The 21357-nt window shown below is 47.1% G+C and overlaps 1 protein-coding gene across 2 annotated transcripts; it reads right to left on the bottom strand.

Annotated features, from left to right (window-relative positions):
- Positions 1-6862: 6862 nt before the first annotated feature.
- KIF22 (kinesin family member 22) lies at positions 6863-21304 on the bottom strand. Of its 2 annotated transcripts, none has more exons than XM_088457455.1 (15): positions 21200-21304; positions 15258-15337; positions 14942-15140; positions 14231-14358; positions 13983-14143; positions 13658-13867; positions 11500-11730; positions 10244-10397; positions 9244-9358; positions 8995-9163; positions 8702-8894; positions 8380-8438; positions 8064-8261; positions 7811-7870; positions 6863-7649 (listed from the first exon to the last, which is right to left on the bottom strand). In XM_088457455.1, the coding sequence occupies exons 3-15, from the start codon at positions 15130-15132 to the stop codon at positions 7611-7613; spliced, it is 1908 nt and encodes a 635-aa protein (XP_088313581.1). In that variant the 5' UTR covers positions 15133-15140; positions 15258-15337; positions 21200-21304; the 3' UTR covers positions 6863-7610. The 2 variants fall into 2 exon arrangements, with proteins under 2 accessions (XP_088313581.1, XP_088313580.1); XM_088457454.1 differs by having other exon boundaries at positions 21114-21297.
- Positions 21305-21357: the final 53 nt, after the last annotated feature.

The raw sequence follows: 21357 nt of genomic DNA, 5'->3' as shown, positions 1-21357 counted from the left end.
GGCACTCCGCCCAAGCAAGGATGCAAGACACCTCCGACATCGCAGCCAGACTGCGAGTTCCTCCCTGGTGGTTGAGGTACGTCACCGTGGTGGCGTTGTCGGACTGTAACAGAACCGCCCTTCCGTGAAGAGCGGCGCCGGATGACTGCAGGGCCCTGTACACCGCCCGCAGCTCCAGGATGTTGATGGGGAGAAGTGCTTTTTCCGCAGACCAACGACCCTGTAGTGACAACAAGCCTGTCACTGCCCCCCAACCCCGGAGACTGGCATCTGTTGTGAGCAGGACCCAGTCCGGGATCCAAAAGGGGTGCCCCTCGACCAGATGAGCTGTCTGAAGCCGCCAAGACTGCCAAACCTCCGGGGACAACACCAGCATCTGAGATCGGATCCGGTGAGGTAACCTGTTCCATTCCGATAGAATCAGCCCCTGCAGGGGCCGTGAATGGAACTGGGCAAATTACACTATGTCGAATGCCGACACCATGGACCCCAGAACTCTCATAGCCGAATGGACCGACAGGCTGCAACTGCTGTAGGGAGGAGACCTTCACCAGAGTCAGGAAGATCCTTTGCTGACGAGAATCCAGTAGGGCTCCCAAATGAACCATCCGCTGTGATGGAATCAGGGAGGACTTTTTCCAATTTATCAACTACCCGTGCGCTTGCAGACAAGTGATCGTCAGGTGGAGATGTTGAAGCAGTACCTCCGGGGAGCTCGCCAGCAAAAAGGAGGTCATCCAGATACGGCAGTAGCCGTACATTCTGTTTCCGAAGATGCGCGGCCATGACTGCCATCACCTTGGTGAATACCCTCGGTGCCATGGAGAGGCCAAAGGGTAGCGCCCGGTCCGGAACTGATAATGATGTTGAAGGATCGCGAACCTCAAATACCGCTGGTGCGAAGGTGCTATCGGAACATTGAGGTAGGTGTCCTGGATATCGAGGGAGACCATGTAATCCCCTGGTTCCATCGCCAGAATGATGGAATGTAACGTTTCCATCCTGAATTTGGGAACTCTGAGGAATTTGTTCAGAGACTTCAAATTGAGGATAGGGCGATGAGAACCATTTGGTTTCTGCACCAGAAACAGAGTAGAGTAGTACCCCGTCCCCCGTTGTGACTGAGGAATGGGAACAATGACCCCTGCTTTCAGCAAGGACTCTATAGCTTCCTGAATCTGCAAAGCCTTGGTATTGTTATGGGAAGGACTCGTGCAGAAAAACTGGTGGGGCGGTCTGTGCCGAAAAGACAGGGCGTACTCCTGGGAGACCACTTCTCGAACCCAGGCATCCATGGTGGTTTTGTGCCAGCACTGGGCAAATTGAAGAAGTCGGCCTCCCACCCTGGGGTCCCCCAGAGGGAGGCCCGTCCCATCAGGCAGAAGGTTTATCTTCCTGCTAAGAAGAAGTAGCGCCTGGCACTCCAGGCCTGCTTCTTGGGCTTAGAGGTGGCCTTGGTCGCCGACTGCCTCGGGAAGGACTGACCTTTGGCCTTGCCCTGAACCCGAAAGGACCGAAAGGCGGAGCTCCGCACCTTAGCACGCGCTGAAGCCGAAGGGAGGAAGGCAGATTTAGACTTAGCCAGAGTGTCCACTATTTTGTCCAAGTCTGGACCAAATAGCAACTCCCCATTAAAAGGTAAAGCCTCCAGGCCATTTTTGGAGTCTGCATCAGCTCTCCAGGACCGCAGCCACAAGGACCGACGTGCCGACACAGCTGCAGCAGACACCCTAGAGGTCAGCAGGCTTGCATCCAACGATGCTTCCCCAATATAGGAAGCCGCATCTCTCATCTGTCCTATCAACGCTCTCTGAATATCCGGAGCATCGTCCGGAAAGGTATCCTCTAAAGCGTTTGCCCAGCTCTCAATGGCCTTAGCCACCCAAGAGATGGCCATGGACGGACGGGCCACTGCCCCAGAGAGAGTAGATAGATTTTAAACAAATCTCTACTTTCCTGTCCGTGGGATCCTTCAGGGAGAAGATAGACGGTAAAGGCAATGTAGCGCTTTTAATTAATCGGGTGACATGGGAATCCACCGCAGGCGCAGTTTCCCATTTCCTGCAATGAGCCTCAGGAAAAGGATAGTTGGACGCCAACCGCTTGAGGTTGGAATCTCTTGCTGGGCAACTGCCAGGCCCCCGCCATATGATCAGTCAACTGGTCGGACAGAGGAAAAACAGTCGAAGCTACTTTGGCCTTTTTAAAATTAGGATACTTCGACCTGGGAGCCGGCGCATCCTCCTCTATATGAAGGATGGCCCGCACCGCCCTAACCAATGCCGGCACATTAATGGAGGACTTAGTCTCCACCTCCTGGGCCCCGGCATCCAAGTCAGAGTCCTCATGGACCTCTCCGTCATCAGAAGACACGTCCATGTCTTGCGCCGCCAGTTAAGCCGGAACGGGTCGCTTGGACGCCTTAGGGGCCAAATCACTGTGTAACATCGACTGAAAAGCCAATGACGAGGCCGCCAGGCTCTGAACAGAGCTGGAGAGGACATCCACCCAGGGAGGGGTACTGCCTGAGGATAACCCTGAAAGGGCACCATTGACTGCTGCGTCACTGTGGGAGACTGCACGTACACAGGCAACCCCGAATAAGGACCCGCAGTCTGAGACCCGGGGGGAGACTGCAATAGATGGAGAACACCCGGGGAACGGGGGATGGTAGGCTGGGACAACGCCCTAGAAGGGACTGCAGTCGGGACCGCAAGATGGTCCGCAATCGACGCCAGCACTTGTGTAAACGTCACCCAAGGAGGATCCTGTGCCACCAGGGGTTTAGAGGGACCAGGTACCAGCTGGAACTGCCCGCACAGACTGTCCTGAGACAAATCCACCCCATCAACCCCTGCCGAACAGCGCCGGCAGGAAAACAACACAGGAGCCACGGAGCACTCATTCTCCTCATCAGACATGATACATATTTTATTGCAAAGTTATTGTATCACCGAAAAGGAGGTGAGGCGTAAAACACCTGCGCACTCCCAAGTATGCAACACAAACAGCCCACAATATGGTACTGAGTAGCACACCGCTGCATGTGACAGATCGCACAAATACATAGATCTATATAAGTGAGGTACACAGAAAAAACGCCCCTCCCCCAACACACCTGCGGACCATAGGAGAAGGAAAGGGATAGTGATAAGACAGTCAGTAGAAATAAGCACAGACAGGCAGCACTTGCAAAAGTCACATACCATGCAGAGAAGTTATACTCACTGCACCTTCCGCTACAATCAACCTCCCAGATTCAGTGTCTGGGAGGGCTATAGCGCTGCGAACACCGTCCTTTTTTCAGGGGAGAGGTACGCAGGAGGACCGGTCCACGCACCACCTGGGAGATCTGCGTTGCCACTTAGAAGATGGCCGCCGGAGAGCTCTGAGGAGGAGTGGCCGCAAGAGGAACAGCCCAGCGACGCCAGCACGCATGAGAGAAGGCGCGCTGGGCTGAGGGGAGGAGCCGCTAAACCAGGGAAGGCAGCCTCCCCTGGCTAGTGATTAACCCCAGGGACGCTGGTTCCCTTCCAGCACTTATTCCCTGGTGGTCCAGCGGTCAAGCGGGGTATTCCAGTGAAGGGGAGCCCACCGCCGCTACTAACGCCGCTGGTTTGTCCCCAGAGACCGGCGGCTAAAAGACTGCATTTCTCCCGCGCGCAGCGCTGCACGCGGCTTACCTGGCCCCGTGCGTCCGGCAGCAGTCAGTGGGAGGTCCTGGAGCCACGCTAGTACTGACTCCGGTGTCCCTCTGCGATCCCCAGATCAGTACTGGCGTCGCAGCGCCAGCGGGGCTGTAGGAGCGGCAGCGTGGACAGTCTGATGCTGCCGCTCTGAAGAGTAAAAATAAATAAATAAAATCTTAAAAAAATAAAAATAAGCTTAGGGGCTTGCTTATGCAGCCCCACTGCCCAGGGTGACCCGACTCCGACCGGGCACCAACTAAAACTGAGGTGCTGTGGCTCAGGGGCGGGGTAGAGGAGGATGGACCCAAGTGCATCCTGGGAGCGGCAAAAGCTTTAACTGCGTGGTGCCCGTGGATCCAGCTATACCCCCAAGGTCAACCCTGTGGACCCCTATGGACCCTGAAGTAGAAATACACGCACAGGTTGAGACTCCCATATACATAATGGTTGGGACCAGGCGTATTTTGGAAATCAGAATGTTCCATAATTTGGAATATTTGCTCAACTTAATGAGATTTCTAGGGCATGGGACCCAAATATACACACAGCATGCATTTGTGTTTCATATACACACGGCCTGCAGTCATTTTATACAGTATTTTTATTGTGTGTCTTAAACAAAGTTTGTGTACATTGAACCCATCAAGAAGCAAAGATTTCACTCTGTCATGCTAAAAAGAATCCGTATTTCGGAATATTTGGCTATGGGAGACTCAACCTCTAATATATACACAGTATATTCTTATATATACACAAATTTTGCTTGTGATTTAGGATATTTGCGGTCCATTTGCAGTTGATCTTGTGGGATTTGCAAAGTTTGAGTCTATGACAATAGCTGCAGGTGGATAATGCAATAATTATAATGGATATTCGGGTTTGGCTAGTGCTGGGTATGTATGTACTGGCAGTAGCCTATGCGGTTTATATTTGGTTTGCAGCAAACCTAGCAGTGTGCATTGTGAGCCGATAACTCTGGCGTGCCCAGAATTGCTGATTGGTCAGGTACAGCTCTGCATACCTAAGCCGTAACGTTTATGTAAGCAGAATAAAAGGAGTTTGCTCGTCCTTCCATGAGAGCGGTGATCGATCAGTTGGGTTCTGACTGTAGAACAGAGGAGTTACACGCTTACGGTCCTGACAGAGGTCTGAACGTCCTGCAGTGCAAGTTTTGGGCTCTTTACAATTTCTCAGAGCATCACAGGGTCTAATCTTTAGGCAAGTTTTCTGGGAAGACTGCCAATGGTCTTTAAATGTCTTCCAATTGTATATATATTATTTCCCACTGTAGAATAATTGACTTCAAATAGCTGGTGAGTAGAGTTATTACCATTCCCAGATCAATGAGCATTATTAATATTTATGACACAACACAAAGTGTCTAATGCCGTGCAAGAATACAAATAGTATAACCCAACTATATAAAAACATTAGACAGACAGTACAGGAGCGAAACCAAACCCTGAGACAAAAAGGTGGCAGATGAGAAGGAAATTGTATCGGCATAAAGGTGGTAGTAGAGTAGTACAATGATGGTTATTAGAGCACTAAGGGAGGTGGTATAAAGAGAGACGAGAAAAGGGACCTTTGGGGAAAAGGACGAAGGATGAGGGGGGTTAGGAGGAACAATTACATTAGTAGGAGGAGAACAGACTTGTCAGAGGCAAAAGGAATGATGGGTAAGAAGGAAGAGGGGGAGGGCAATCATTGGAGAAACCAGACAATGAAATGTCGAGATATAGATGCAATTTTGGATGATAGGCAAGTCGTGAAGTCAAGGACCATAGGAGGAGGCAGAGGAGAGCCATGGGGAGGACAGCAGTGGCAGGAGGAGTGCCATAGGGAGGGGCAGAGGAGGTTGGGGTGGCAGAGGAGAGCCATAGGGAGGGCCAGAGTAGGTTGGGGGCAGCAGAGGAGAGCCATAAGGAGGGGCAGAGGAGAGAACTGAAGGTGGCAAGGAGGTGCCGGAGGATTTAGAGGAGACGCTGGGATTTTCTAAAGAGAAAGCAGAGCTGAAGGGGAGAGCACAAACCTGAATGAAGGTAATCTGAGGTAATCAAAGCTTTGGCCGTTTCTCACTAGGTCAAGATAACGACCATATCCCTTCCTATGTGACAATGTCCTATGAACAATTGGTTTCCAAATGTCAATGTCTTTGTAAGACAAAATAGTTTTGAAGTCTCCCCATAAGTGCATAGTCCTTACATTTGAAAATGCATTTCCCCAACTGCGAACAGTGCATTAAATATAACATGTTAATACACATTACAAATACAGTACATGGCGCCTAGCACCAATAGACTATTATTACCAGTTATTTATGTAGCGCACACATATTTCGCAGAGAATATTCGGCCATTCACATCAGTCCCTGCCCCAGTGGAGCTTACACTCTATATTCCCTACCACATGCTCACACACATACACACTAGGGTTAATTTTTGTTTGGAGCCACTTAACCTACCAGTATATTTTTGGAGTGTGGGAGGAAACCGGAGCACCCGGAGGAAACCCACGCAAGCACAGGGAGAATATACAAACTCCACACAGTTAGGGCCGTAGTGGGAATGGAACCCATGACCTCAGTGCTGTGAGGCAGTAATGCTAACCATTACACCAAGTCTGTGCTGCCCTAACAGATCATATGAATATGGCGCTGCAGCAACAGGGTTTAACCCCTCAGTGCCGTGACCGCAACCATGACCATACGAGTCTGGTGTCTGGCCACAGGCCTGCAGAAGGAAGACACCTTTCTATACAACCACCAGGAGACCAGGCGCAAACCAACCAACCATCCCTAGTCCCCAAATGAGGCCACAAGAGTACAATACACAAATTGTGCGTGGTTCTTGAGCTCTGCAAATTATGAGGAAGCCATGTCTAGGGAGACTACATAGAGGGTTTCAGAGGACAAGCCAGGAAGACAGAGAACCGAGGTCATCAGTGGCATGCAGAGAGCAGAGGCCTGATTACCGAACTCTATTAGAACTTCCTAGTACTCCGGTTATTAGGACTCAACCCACCGAGAACTCCACAGGGACATGGAAAAAAAGTGCCATTTGCAAAGGAGACCACAGAAACCCAGCAAGGTCTAGTTCTGTCCTGATATCATCCAGTCAGGAAGCATCCGAGTTAAAGTGTAAGTTATGGAAAAAAAATATACATCACAGCAATTAAATAAAAAATATCATATGTTTTATTATCAAATCAAAGAAGGAGGCTTGCCCAAAATAAAAAACACATATGAACACGTGGACCACAGATTGAAACAATTAACTTTATAAGATCCGACTTGGCTCGTTCACACCCTTTGGCAGGAAACGTTTCAGGCTGGCAGAAAAGCCATTTTGGGCAGGAACAAATAAGTTACTCCGCAACCATGATCAGTATTAAAAGGTCTCGGCAATGTCTGAGGTCCTAGCAACAGTGTTCTGCTCCTGAGGACAGGTCAGTCTGTTCCAGATGGTTATAAATCGGCCTTTAAAATAACTATTTAAATCAAAAGCTGCATAGCGTCGTAGAAGAGTTTTGGACCCTAACAATGTTGTTACCACATTAATCCACGGTCAGTGCAGTCTCACGGCACTAATTCAGTTCAAAAGCTGCCAAAATAATATTTAAAAAACTAATAAAAATAAAAAGGGGTAAAACTAAATTACAAGTATCCCGGCAGGTGATATAATTCCCCTCCTCCTTCCCCCCCATTGTCTTGGTGTCCGTTTGACGTTTGTCATGGGCAATAGTCCCAGTAGGGGATATGTGATGAGGACACATGAGGACCCACGGGAGTCCCTCCATCCACAGCCGTACACACCTACTTTAGTCCCACGCGGAGTTGGGCCGAGGTGAATGAAAAGGTTTCACAGAATCCATGAGATTTAGGCTTCTCAAAGAGAAGTGCAGGGTCCTGGTGTGAGGGTCTTAGGGTCTTCGGCTGGCCACTATGCTCAGGATGTTGGCCTGTAAGTTATAAATAGACGTTAGTACCCGTGTCACTATACGCAGCAGGATCCCCCCCCTTGTACGTTACAGCTCAGCCCCAGTATGTGGCCATGACCTTGGGGCAGAAAATAATAACTTGCAGGAGAAGGTGCTACAATACATCAATAAGGAATAATCACCTTTAAAAATGAAGAGACTTGTTTGACAGACATTCCTTCCATCGTTACAAGATCTTCCACCTATGACAAACAAAAGGCAGGTGTTACTGTCATATGTAGTGCACCACAGAGAAGTCAACTGGGTGAGACAGGTGCCCCCCACTTATTTCCCCCTACCAAAAATGAATAATGAATAGAGACGACTGTCTGAACACTTAGCATGCGCTTAGTTGGGTGCGCCCCCATGACGAGGAGGCTGAGTTTTATCACTCACATTTTTTAAAGGGCCATTAACCTCCCTCCAGCCCACTATGAGCTTTGCTTTCTTGTCGCCGATCTTCTGCAGGGACTTCAGCTCTTTCACCGAGCCGGTATTAAGCAGGTTCAGGATCTTCTCTCTGCCGTTCTGGAGCAGGTCTGTCTGCATGGTAAGCTCCCAGCTGGGCTCGTTCTCCCGTCCTGCGCAGGGTTTCTGTGCGTAAGACAGGCAAGACCATTTAATCATCGATTGGCAGAATCTAGAACTCACTCAGGCAGCCGCCAGTTTTCCCAGCACATAAAAAACCCATCTCTGTCAAAATCCCCCTTACCCGTTTTTTCTTTTCAACTACAATGATATCTTCGTGGGTATTTTGCTGTAGATTGAGGCCTGAAAGAAAATATAAAAGGGAGAAGTAAGGGGCCAGCGAAGACCTAACCCCTAGAATCTACATCAATTTCTTGCAGAACACGACCCAACTGACTGCAGAAACAGTGTAACCAACAATAGGGACAACCACTGCCAGAAATCCCGATAACCCTGGCCTGTAAATGCTGCGAGCCCTTCTGTGACGATGCCCAGGACAGTGTCATCTCTCTCCGCTCCCCCATGCATGGCATCTGCCAAGGTGTTAGTTTTCCATTAACACTCACCCTGCAGCGGCAGGATGCGCAGTACTTTCTTAGTCTTGGCAGTAGATGTGGCGCGGGTTCTCAGAGGTGCCCGGAACGTACTTTCGCTCACGCTGGAATCGGACAAGTCGAAGTCTGAGCCGTTGGATTTCTCAAAACGAGCCTCGGCGGCCATGGCTTTCTCCTCCAACTCTTTCTGTTTCTCCTTCAGTCGCTGAGCAGGACAAGGGAGGAGGACGACATTACTAGAGGACTGCTCGGAATAACGCAGCGCTATCTGGGCTTCTGTGACCATAAGCCAGCAACCTGCTCACCTCTATCTCCATCTGACTCTCCTCCCATTTCTTCAGCAGGGCCATACGTTCCCGTTTGGGGGTGCTGAGCAGCTGGGTTTCCATCTTTCCCTTCTCGCTTAGGATCCTATCCAGCTTGAGGAGCCTTTCCACCACCGATGGCTCCAGCGAGGCCAGGTTGAGCTTCTGCCTGTGAGGAAGGACAGAATTAGAGGGAGGCCGAGCAGAGACTCCGCTGATAGACCTACACACACATCACAGGTAACTCACTTGCTGGGGCCATCGCTAGAGTTGGGAGACTCGTCTGTAGAGTTAGTTTTGGTTTTCTTCAACCGAAATTGAGCCGGTTCCACATCCTCGCGGGGTCTCTTCAAAGTGGGATAAGCTGAGCGGACACAGAGGTCAGAAGGTTATGCTTTATAATCACAGACATTACACATACTGGTCAGGAGAGACAATCCTACATAGTTATTGATCTAACTAACCATATACAGCTCCATCAGCTTTAAATGCACAAGAGTAAACCTGGTGTAAGGGAAATAATCAGTTGTCCAGAATGAGACGCTCCAGCTCTCGCATCACAGCTGAAGGACACCATACCTTATGGGGTTAACTTATATTTGTGTGTAGGTCAAAGCGAGCACGAGCGCGGTGAAATTGGTATTATATGAGCCCTAGGGAAGCCTGGTTCTGAGTGTTCCCTAGACCAGGGTTAGGTAGCACATGTACCCCCAGACTCACTATGTGCTGCCACCACTCATATTACACTAAGTAACGGTTTGATACATTTCTAATTACATTGGGTGTAACTCGGTGATGGACACATTTCCGGGGTTTATGCAGTCGAGTGATTATCGGTAATCTGGGCACATTTAATGGTTGCTTGGCACACATTTGCTGGGGTATTTTGGGGATACGTTCCCACATTGTAAGGGGCAGATATTACATAAGAGGTTATGAGATTCTAATCTACAATCAGGAGCACCCACATCTCCTGGGACAGTCCCTTATTCATGATGGAGCTGCTTTCCTGTAAGACACATTCACGATGCAGTCACAGAAACAGGATTAGCGGGGGGCCTGTATTACACCCCTTCCCGTGCGTTGGATACCCCACTGAAGCCATGGTGTGGCATTTATGGACTCTGCAAACTAGCGGCTCAGGCGGTTATCCAGGTATCGCAAGGTTAAACGTAGGAATCCTTTACAATGCAGGATGTTACTCATCAGTACGAGCGGTCAGCAACCAGCTGCATTAGAGCCACCTTACCTGGGGCCTGCGTGGTCTCCTGACTGAAAGGTTTATTAATGATCTGTTTGGACTTGGCAGCGAAGTTGAGGGCAGTGAGCGTGTCAAAGTAATACGTCTGTTCCGGAGCGATGTTTGCGATCATGACGCTGTGGGCGGATCCCCCAAGCGAATCCTAGGAAGAACAGTAACATTAAGTGTGTAAAAAGGTCTTAAATAGCTTAACTTATTTCAGTAAAGCATAAAATCCCCCCAGCACAGCCCTCGGGGCTTGTGTCCCCCAGCACAGTGGTATTACGAGATGCTCAACTTTCTCTACACATCAGATTAAAAGGGGTTCTCTTTGTATTTGTCCAAAGTATATATTAAAAGGATGAATTTATATAATAAATCTGTCTTCGCACCATCCAAGAAACTTCTCACTATTTTCTCCTAGGCGGACTGACATTAGGGGCGAGGCCGCTACGGTAAAGGCCAGACGGTGCGAATACCAGGCAGAGTGCTAGTACAGTCCAGAATTTACGTTTACGCATCAAGCAACAGTTATCAGATTACAATCCCTTCAAATGAAAATATTTCACCCTTCAACTACTATATATATATATATATATTTCTCCTGCGGTTTTCCTTTCATCGTTTACATTTTAGCCATGAACTAATATCAGGCAAAGATGATTAGTGTTGTTGCCGCCTAGCCAATAGTACAGAACAGGAGAGCGCGCAGACAGGCCTGTATAGTATCCAGCTGCTTCATGTAACGTGACGCGTCAGAGCCCGCGCGGAAGGTCATTCTGCCAGTTGCCTCTACCTACACATTACTCCAACCTTACTTACATTTATATTGCTAGGACACAAACATTACATTTGGGGATAATTGCTTTATTATCCATTTCTGTACAATAGACTACTCTACTTTCCTTAGGTTGGTGTCACACAAGCGCTTTACATTCATAAGAGAAACGGCTAAAGTGACAAAACCTTCATGAGCGTTTTCTTTGCAACCAGAAATTTTTATTCCCCCGTTGACATGAGCGGCTGTTTAATCGCTCACGGGACACGTATGGGAGTAATTAGACGCATACTGGCCCTAACCGCTGCCCAGAAACACACACCTGGCAAAATAAACCATTCATAATTAAAATGAAAGTTTTTTTTTTTTTTTCTTTTTTTTTAATTTCTCTTCCAGCAAAAACAAAATAAAAATGTAACCGGAAAGCGTGTTGGTGCTACAGTCTCCTATTATCGAGCACAGAATCAGCACGCAGGCCTGTACTCACCTGCAAGAGCCGCGTCAGCTTGCTGTCTCTGTAAGGGATCCTGGGAAGACCTTGGTTTAAGGCATCCACCACTTTGCTGAGAGTGAAGAGCGAGGAGTTAATGGCGCCGCTCTCTTTCAGGCGTATGCCCTGGTTTCCCGTACGGCGGTTGTCTTCGGACCCCGCCAGGTCGATCAGGTACAGCTTCCCGGTCAGCTGTCTAAATGGCGGCACTTGCTGACTCTTCTGCACCTAGATTGGAAAACGAGAGACTTTAATAACACTATGAGGCTCTATACTGGGGGTGAACAATCTATAGGTGGCATCTGGACAATGCTCACCCGGAGGCACACAGTGGGGAGAGGCTTAAGGTGCGTACACACTGGGCAATTAACGTGGACGACTGAACGATATTCACTTTATCATCCATTTTTTCACCTAAACGATGACTGACTATACGCGTTCCCGCAGGTCGTTCGTCTTTATCGTTCATCTGGCAAACATGCAGGGCAACCTAACGATATTGACTGGTTGCTGCATGTTGGGGAATGGGGGAGAGAGCCCGTTGCTATATGATATCGTTCAGCGAGTGCACTTAATGTCATGAACGACACTAAGCACACCCTGCCAGGGACACACTAGATGATATCGCTCAGGGAGAATATTGTCTAATGTGTATTGCTCCTTTACTGTGCTAGCTGCTGTAGGTGTCATATCAGAATTGGTATGAAATACCGCCGGCCCTCTGGCCGCAGTTCGAATCCTGGCAGCGGCAGGCGGACAGAAGCAGAGATCCCGGCAGCAGCAGCCAGACAGCGCTGTAAATCCCGATCGTCCGTAGGCAAGTAAAAACTAACCTAACCCCCTAGGGGTGCCTAACCCTAACCTACACCCCAAGTGCCTTACCCTAACTGCCCCCCCCCCCTCGCTGCCTAAATTTAAGTTCCCCGGGGGGGGGGGTGCCTAACCCCAAAGTTCCCCTCGAGTGCCCTAAAGAAAACCCTCCACCCCCGCGGCACCTGGCAACCCTTCGAACGGGATGCTGGGCGCCGGTCTCCCAGCGTCGGGAAAATGACAGGTGTCTAGATATAGACGCCTGTCATTTAACCCTCGCCGGGATAAAGCAGTCCCGACAGCCGGTTTCACGATTGCATCCAGTCATATCAACCCCTCACCAAGATTTACACCTCTAATGCCTGAGTAACACAGGCACAGTCTCCTGATGAGAAGTTTCCTATAACGGCAGAACGCTGCCTCAGTCTAGTCGTTTTCCTGCTCTGAAAGCACTTTATGCCAACCACAGTGACCTGGCCACACAATAAATCACACACTAAGTACATCCGGTAATAAGCCTCACTACCAGGCAGAGCGTAAGCCACACTGCGTTGAGTGACCTAAACCCCAACGTACACCCTGATCCACAACAGAGAACATAACAGTGATAGAAGCTATATTATCCATATAAGACATCAGCAGTACATATTTAGTGATCTCGTGTTCCTGGAGTGTAGTTAAAACATAAACCTTTCAATTTACAACAACCTCAAAACAAAAAAAAACAAAAAAAACCCTACCCAGGGCAATTGCCGGAGTGAATTTCCATTTACTATTGGTTACTATTCCTACACATTGCAGGAATTTTCTTAGCTTTAGTAAAGGTGTTAAGAGTCCTGCTTCTGGAGAGTGCCATTGTGTGTGTGTCAGTCACATAAACCCCTCAGCTCTTCTCCGAGTCCTTTAATTTTGTGTGCATGAGAGAATCCCCACACTACAACATGGGATGGTTGGGTTTCATGATAGTGGGGCAACCTAGGACACGTCAATGTACATGTGGGCCTCTAAGCTTGTGGCAATGTATCATCATTAATCTCAGTATCCAGTTTAAACAAAACAAGACAATTCATTGCAGCCCTTAAAATAGATTACATGTACCTTGGGGACACCCCTGAGGTTTCTCCACAAGTGACATGCCAATCCGACCCTACATTTTGCCCCAGAACACCCCCTTATGCCCTTTTAGAACCCCATAACCCTACTTTTGCCAGAGGAACGGAGAATGACCAGGAAAAGGGCCACAGCAACAAGGAAAACAATATGAAGATCCTGCAGACTAAAGCTGCTTAAACCGCTTAAAGAGCGACCAGAAGGCGCTGCGTAGACGGGGAAGGGGGGACGTCACCTTGATGAGCAGCACGGCATGGCTGCGGCTGGACCGGTCATTCAGTTTGGTACTGGCCACCGTACGGTTCTGGCTGGCGGGAATGAAATGCTCGTCAAAGTCTGAAAACGTGGTAATGGTTTTCTGCGTCACGCCGGGGATGAGTATGTTATGATCTTTATCTTCTCGGATTGGAAGGTCCTTGTTCTTGGGCTCCAGAAGGTCCATCACCTGAGGGAGAGCTGTGTATTTAGCAGAGGAAGCCACTTCACAAATACATGAGCTATTACAGAAAGCAATAGGAGAAACCACAGCACCATGACGGAGGTGCCAGCGGGTCACTAACCTTCTCCTGGTAAATCTCCACATAGGACATGGTGAGGGTGTAGGTCCAGTTCTCCTCCGCAGGGGAACTGCCCGCTGTCCGGGTCATCTGTAGCAAGTCTCTAACGGCCCGCGGGATCACGCCAGGCTGACTGGGGTCCCCGAGCATAGTGTGCGTCTTCCCTAAAGGACAGAGATGGTTATTTATCACGTGTAACACAGAATAGCACCAGACGTTCTTAGATCAGCCTAAAAGGACAAAGTACATACCTGCTCCTGTGGGGCCATAAGCAAACACGCTGGCGTTCTGTCCGATTAGCAGATGGGGAAGGATCGGATACACGGAACCAGTGTAGATTTCACGCTGGGTGGCAGCATCCCCATAAAATGCATCAAATCTATGAAACAAATGTTCACACTAAACCCAGACGTATATATACATACACACACTATATGATACATACAGATTCCTTACACCCTAAACCTGTGCTCCGTCAGGCAGCAAATATATTACGCAGCATGGGTTTATGCCTCAAGCTATTTATTCATATGTAGAACAATGTGTGTTATGCACCATGTGCTGTACAGCCATCTATAAAAGGTACACGTGCCCTATCGCTTTATATACTAGGCTAAAAAAAATATTCTAATTGGTAAACCGGTCTCATCACAAATCTATATTATTCCTAAAATGGTGACTAGTGAACTGCAGGGGGAACACTCCAAAATATTCCCCAACCACCCACAAAAAAAAAAAAAGGTAGTATCTGGAAGACAACCACCCTAACCAGCATATCCTGACATAGATATACACCCACTAACCCCCCCCCCTCCCCCCACATACACACTAGTTTTATGATCAGATTCTGTGTAATCAGTTTAGACAGGAATTGCCAATCTTGTCCCTGAAGACTCTGCTATAATAATATAAGCTATTGGTCTGCGCCATAGGGTGTAGTTGCCTGGGACCTTGGCACTTACTGGTACTGCATGGTTTCCAGCTGGTTCCTCCAGTTCACAATCTCCAATGACTGCGAGTCGAGGCCCCTCACACAGGTCCTCTCCTCCTCCTTCTCCATGTACGGCCGGAGGCGCACTGCCACGCGCACGCGGGAAGGGGAGGCCTTCTTGCTCACCACATGGCTGTCCATGACACTTACTCTCTTCGCCATGTTCCTACCTGTAATTTGAAAAATATAATGAGGTTAACCTGCTCCCGCCACCTTCCCCAGTACCATGCAGAGGAGGGAATACAAGATGCAATAAAGCAAAAATGATTCCTAGTATATTAACTCACCTGTGGTTGATGAATTCTGCCAAGATCTTTAATGGCCACGAGTTCCCTCTGAGCCAGCCGCACCTCGATCTAATAAGGACCTGTAAAGGATTCACAGCACAGTCAGGTGAATGACACATGCACACAGTGAGGCAGTCACACATGACCGGAGCATTAGATCCGCTACCAGAGACTGCCAGCCCTAATGCCATATAGCAGGGATGGGGAACCTCAGGCCCGGGGGCTGTATAAGGTACGTGGAACCATTTGGTCTGGCCCTCAGCTTTTTTCTGCTAGCCTCATCTGGCTAGTAGTGCCTAGAATAACACCCTGCAGCCAGAATCTATGCAGCCGTGCCACCTGGAGACTCCTTAGGATGCTTCATACAGTCAAACCGCTGCCCTTACAGCTCCCCGGAGCATCTTCAGGATGCTCCGGGCATTGTAGTAATCACCTGTGATTAGGCCCCGCCCATGTGACATCACACAAAGGGGGCATGACCTGCACCGTACCCACAAATAATGTTATATCAAAATAGCCCTCTGCAGAAAAAAAAAAAAAAAGGTTCCCCACCCCTGCTATATAGGGTCATTATAGTGTCACTGCTGCACAATTTAGTATAGGTCTCACTACATTAGTCATATTATTAATATAGGAACTGGGAATTAAGGTAACTAAAGAAAATATTCCATCACGGTGCCTGAAAAACCTGAAATAATTACATGTATAAAAATAAAGATCTGTAATACAGAAAATCACTAATCTTTCTACAAACTAGGTCACAGGAAGTTTTTTCGGAACTTAAGGTATCTCACAATGACGGTCTCCTTATATTGGGCATAAAATAGCCCCTTATAGTGTAACATACAGCAATGATAATTTTATATAATTAAAATAATCATAATCTTTGGGGGTGTTTGCTGTGTAACTGGTGCAACAAGACTATGGGATGAGCCTATACTAATTATCATCTGGGAAGAGAATACACAACATGTTGCTGCACCTCTTCTGTAAAGAGCTAGGAATTTAGGGTGTCCGGAATCCTGTATCGCAATCACCAGCCCCAACAAGTGATAATATAAGTTAAAGAATACAATAACACAGCCTTATAACATAGCCACAGGGCAATGCATGCAAATGTAGACTATAGGACAGGGTGTAGATCCTGGGTAACTAGCGTACACAGCTCACCATTTATACATACATAGTGATAGGACCATCTCTACCATTACACAAGGAAGAGAACATCTATAAAGTAATGCACTACCCAGCCTCTATGTACGACAGACTGACGGCCATAGTAATACACCCAGCAGTGGGGCTGCTTGTAGGCTGGCCATCACCTCTTCCCAGCATCATAGAGGACCTCCTCCACCTTGGCCATAACTCACCATCTGAATACAAGTCCTCAAAGCCCTGACCACATACAGTAAATGGAGAGCCCTCTTCTTTTGAAGACCTATAAGTCAGTCTATAGCCAGAATAGCAACATCCCAATTAATATGAAGGTAGGAGAGCACATTGGGCTGAAATGAAGACTAAGGCCAAAGGGCAGGGTTATTCTCACGCAAAGGACAGAAGCCCCAGCTCCGAATCTGTCCTTGCAGCTGACATAGATCCAGGGGAACCTTACTCCAGCAAATGGGACAGCTGAAAGGGATGATGCTGCAAGCCACCAAAAGCAGATTAAAAGCACAAAGGTGCCATAGGAAGGAGAGATGGAGGCTGTACACGCAGTACGTCTTGTAAGAACGTCTGGACATCCTGTAATTTCTCTCTGAAGAAAGCTGAAACCTGAAGCTTCAGGGAACCAAGTCGCAACCCCCAGAGCCTCCTGTAATAGCAGCAACATTAAAGGATGAAGTGAAAGGCCCCCGGCCTCTAACTCATGATATAGGCCTTCCATAGTCTGCTGTAATGGCCTAAACCACTTTCCAGGCCCACGGCACCAGTCACCATACATTAAACAAGCTTGACTAGGAGACTAAAAGAGCAAGAGTGACCCTCCACCATGTCCGTGTAACATGGCATGGAGCTACCACAGCGACTGGAAAGCCTTTCATGTTTCTTTCCTTAGTACCCTAGGGAGCATGGCCACTGGCATGACGTCTGTTCTCCTGTCTGTGGGTCAGCCGAGATGTCATCACATCATTAACTGTACACCAAACACTAGGTGATGGGGTCACTCCCTGTGGTGGATGCAATGAGGAGATCCCTCGCATGTGTCTACCATCAGAGAGAGGGCTTAATCCATCACAGGCCTGAAAAGGATGTACTGAATACACGTGACATATATACACACACACACGCATATGTATACATATATACACACACACTGGGTATAGGACACGGTATGCAGTCTGTACTGGCAACCATATATGTACACTGGGTATAGGACACGGAATACAGTATATACTGGTGACCACATATGTACACTGCGTATAGACATAGAAGGCTGTATATACCGGTGACCACATATATTTATACTGCGTATAAGACACAGAATGAATCCTAAGACCATTCATGTGTGGGGTTGCTTCTCAGCCAAGGGAGTGGGCTCACTCACAATTTTGAACACAGCCATGAATAAAGAATGGTACTAAAATATCCTCAAAGAGCAACTTCTCCCAACCATCCAAGAACAGTTTGGTGATAAAAAATGCCTTTTCCAGCATGATGGAGCACCTTGCCATAAGGCAAAAGTGATAATACCCCTATTACACCAAAGTCCCGGGTCTGACCTGGGATTTGGAACACGTTTCCAACACGGATCAGAGCCCCTTTTACACTACGGCTATGCCCGGATTGGCACCGTTCACAGTGGAGCCGGGTCAGCACTGACCCGGCTCTCCGGCGCAGGTGAGCAGCGCTTCTTACCCTCCCTCCCCCTCCGCAACCCCCTTACCTTACTCCGAAGCAGTCCGGAGGTACAGAGGGCGGGTGGGGTGCGCTGCTCCGTTCTGGTCGGCAGTGGACGCTTGGAGTTGACGTCATCTCCAAGCGCTACTGAAGCCGGCCAATCTGGCGGCATGCAGCACGGGTCATCATGACCTGGATCGCGCCGTTTACACTACAGGGTGACACAGGAATGACCCGTGCTCAACCCTGCAATCCAGTCGGGTCAGACCCCCGGGGCACTGGATCCGGGTTGATCCGTTTACACCGACGAAAATCCTGGGTTGATGTGTGTTCACGTGCATCAACCCGGGATTTTTTAGTTGGTGTAAAAGGGGTATAAGTGGCTTGGGGAACAAAACATTTTGGGTCTGTGGCCAGGAAACTCCCCAGACCTTAATCCCATTGGTCAATCCTCAAGAGGCAGGTGGACAAACAATAACCCACAAATTCTGACAAACTCCAAGCACTGATTAGGCAAGAATGGGCGGCCATCAGTCAGTATGTGGCCCAGAAGGTGAGTGACAGCATGCCAGGGCGAATTGCAGAGGTCTTGAAAAAGAAGGGTCAACACTGCAAATATTCACTCTATGCATAAACTTAATGTAATTGTCAATAAAAGCCTTCGACACTTATGTAATGCTGTAATGTTACCTCAGTATACCATAGTAACATCTGACACTTATGATGTTACCTCAGTATACCATAGTAACATCTGACACTTATGTAATGCTGTAATGTTACCTCAGTATACCATAGTAACATCTGACACTTATGCAATGCTGTAATGTTACCTCAGTATACCATAGTAACATCTGACACTTATGCAATGCTGTAATGTTACCTCAGTATACCATAGTAACATCTGACACTTATGCAATGCTGTAATGTTACCTCAGTATACCATAGTAACATCTGACACTTATGTAATGCTGTAATGTTACCTCAGTATACCATAGTAACATCTGACACTTATGCAATGCTGTAATGTTACCTCAGTATACCATAGTAACATCTGACACTTATGCAATGCTGTAATGTTACCTCAGTATACCATAGTAACATCTGACACTTATGTAATGCTGTAATGTTACCTCAGTATACCATAGTAACATCTGACACTTATGTAATACTGTAATGTTACCTCAGTATACCATAGTAACATCTGACACTTATGTAATGCTGTAATGTTACCTCAGTATACCATAGTAATATCTGACACTTATGAAATGCTGTAATGTTACCTCAGTATACCATAGTAACATCTGACACTTATGTAATGCTGTAATGTTACCTCAGTATACCATAGTAACATCTGACACTTATGTAATGCTGTAATGTTACCTCAGTATACCATAGTAACATCTGACACTTATGTAATGCTGTAATATTACCTCAGTATACCATAGTAACATCTGACACTTATGTAATGCTGTAATATTACCTCAGTATACCATAATAACATCTGACACTTATGCAATGCTGTAATGTTACCTCAGTATACCATAGTAACATCTGACACTTATGCAATGCTGTAATGTTACCTCAGTATACCATAGTAACATCTGACACTTATGCAATGCTGTAATGTTACCTCAGTATACCATAGTAACATCTGACACTTATGCAATGCTGTAATGTTACCTCAGTATACCATAGTAACATCTGACACTAATGTAATGCTGTAATGTTACCTCAGTATACCATAGTAACATCTGAAACTTATGCAATGCTGTAATATTACCTCAGTATACCATAGTAACATCTGACACTTATGTAATGCTGTAATGTTACCTCAGTATACCATAGTAACATCTGACACTTATGTAATGCTGTAATGTTACCTCAGTATACCATAGTAACATCTGACACTTATGTAATGCTGTAATGTTACCTCAGTATACCATAGTAACATCTGACACTTATGTAATGCTGTAATTATACCTCAGTATACCATAGTAACATCTGACACTTATGTAATACTGTAATGTTACCTCAGTATACCATAGTAACATCTGACACTTATGTAATGCTGTAATGTTACCTCAGTATACCATAGTAACATCTGACACTTATGCAATGCTGTAATGTTACCTCAGTATACCATAGTAACATCTGACACTTATGTAATGCTGTAATGTTACCTCAGTATGCCATAGTAACATCTGACACTTATGTAATGCTGTAATGTTACCTCAGTATACCATAGTAACATGACACTTATGAAATGCTGTAATGTTACCTCAGTATGCCATAGTAACATCTGACACTTATGTAATGCTGTAATGTTACCTCAGTATACCATAGTAACATCTGACACTTATGTAATGCTGTAATGTTACCTCAGTATACCATAGTAACATCTGACACTTATGTAATGCTGTAATGTTACCTCAGTATACCATAGTAACATCTGACACTTATGTAATGCTGTAATATTACCTCAGTATACCATAGTAACATCTGACAAAAAGGTCCAAAAACACTGAAGCAGCAAACTTTGTGAAAACCAATACTTATGTCATTCTCAAAACTTTTTCCCATGGCTGTATACTAGGTATAGGACATAGAATGTGGTCAATACTGGCGACATATATATATATATATATATATATATATATATATATATATATATATAGATACACACACACACTGGGTATAGGACACAGAACGCGGTCTATACTGGCGACCATATATATATGTACACTGGGCATAGGACATGGAATACGGTATATACTGGTGACTATATATATATATATATATATATATATATAATATATATATATATGTACACTGGGTACTAGTGACTATACATACGTACCCCGGCTATATGACACGGAATAAGTACGTGTGTGTGTGTGTGTGTGTGTGTGTATGTATATATATATATATATATATATATATATATATTATACACACACTGATATAAAGCCACACGCATGGGCACCGGGGGCCTATGGGAGCACTTCAGGCGCCGCTTACCGGCCCGTTGGGTGTCCGCTCTGCTCCTCCGGTTACAGGCCGCCGATCCGGGGCCGCAGCATCGGTTGCTGGAGATAGTCACTAACCTCTTCGTATTTGGCGGCCGCTAGCTCCAGCACCCAATGGGAAGACACGGAACCACCACGTGACGCGCACAGCTCCGACCAATGCCAGGCTCCGCTCCCCACTGGCCAGTTTAAAAAATCCACTACGTCATCACAGAGACCACGTGACTGCCTGCATG

This window comes from Taudactylus pleione, unplaced genomic scaffold (genome assembly GCF_031769625.1).
Source record: "Taudactylus pleione unplaced genomic scaffold, aTauple2 ptg000762l, whole genome shotgun sequence".
NCBI lineage: Eukaryota > Metazoa > Chordata > Amphibia > Anura > Myobatrachidae > Taudactylus > Taudactylus pleione.
This window is presented reverse-complemented; position numbering and strand designations above follow the sequence as displayed.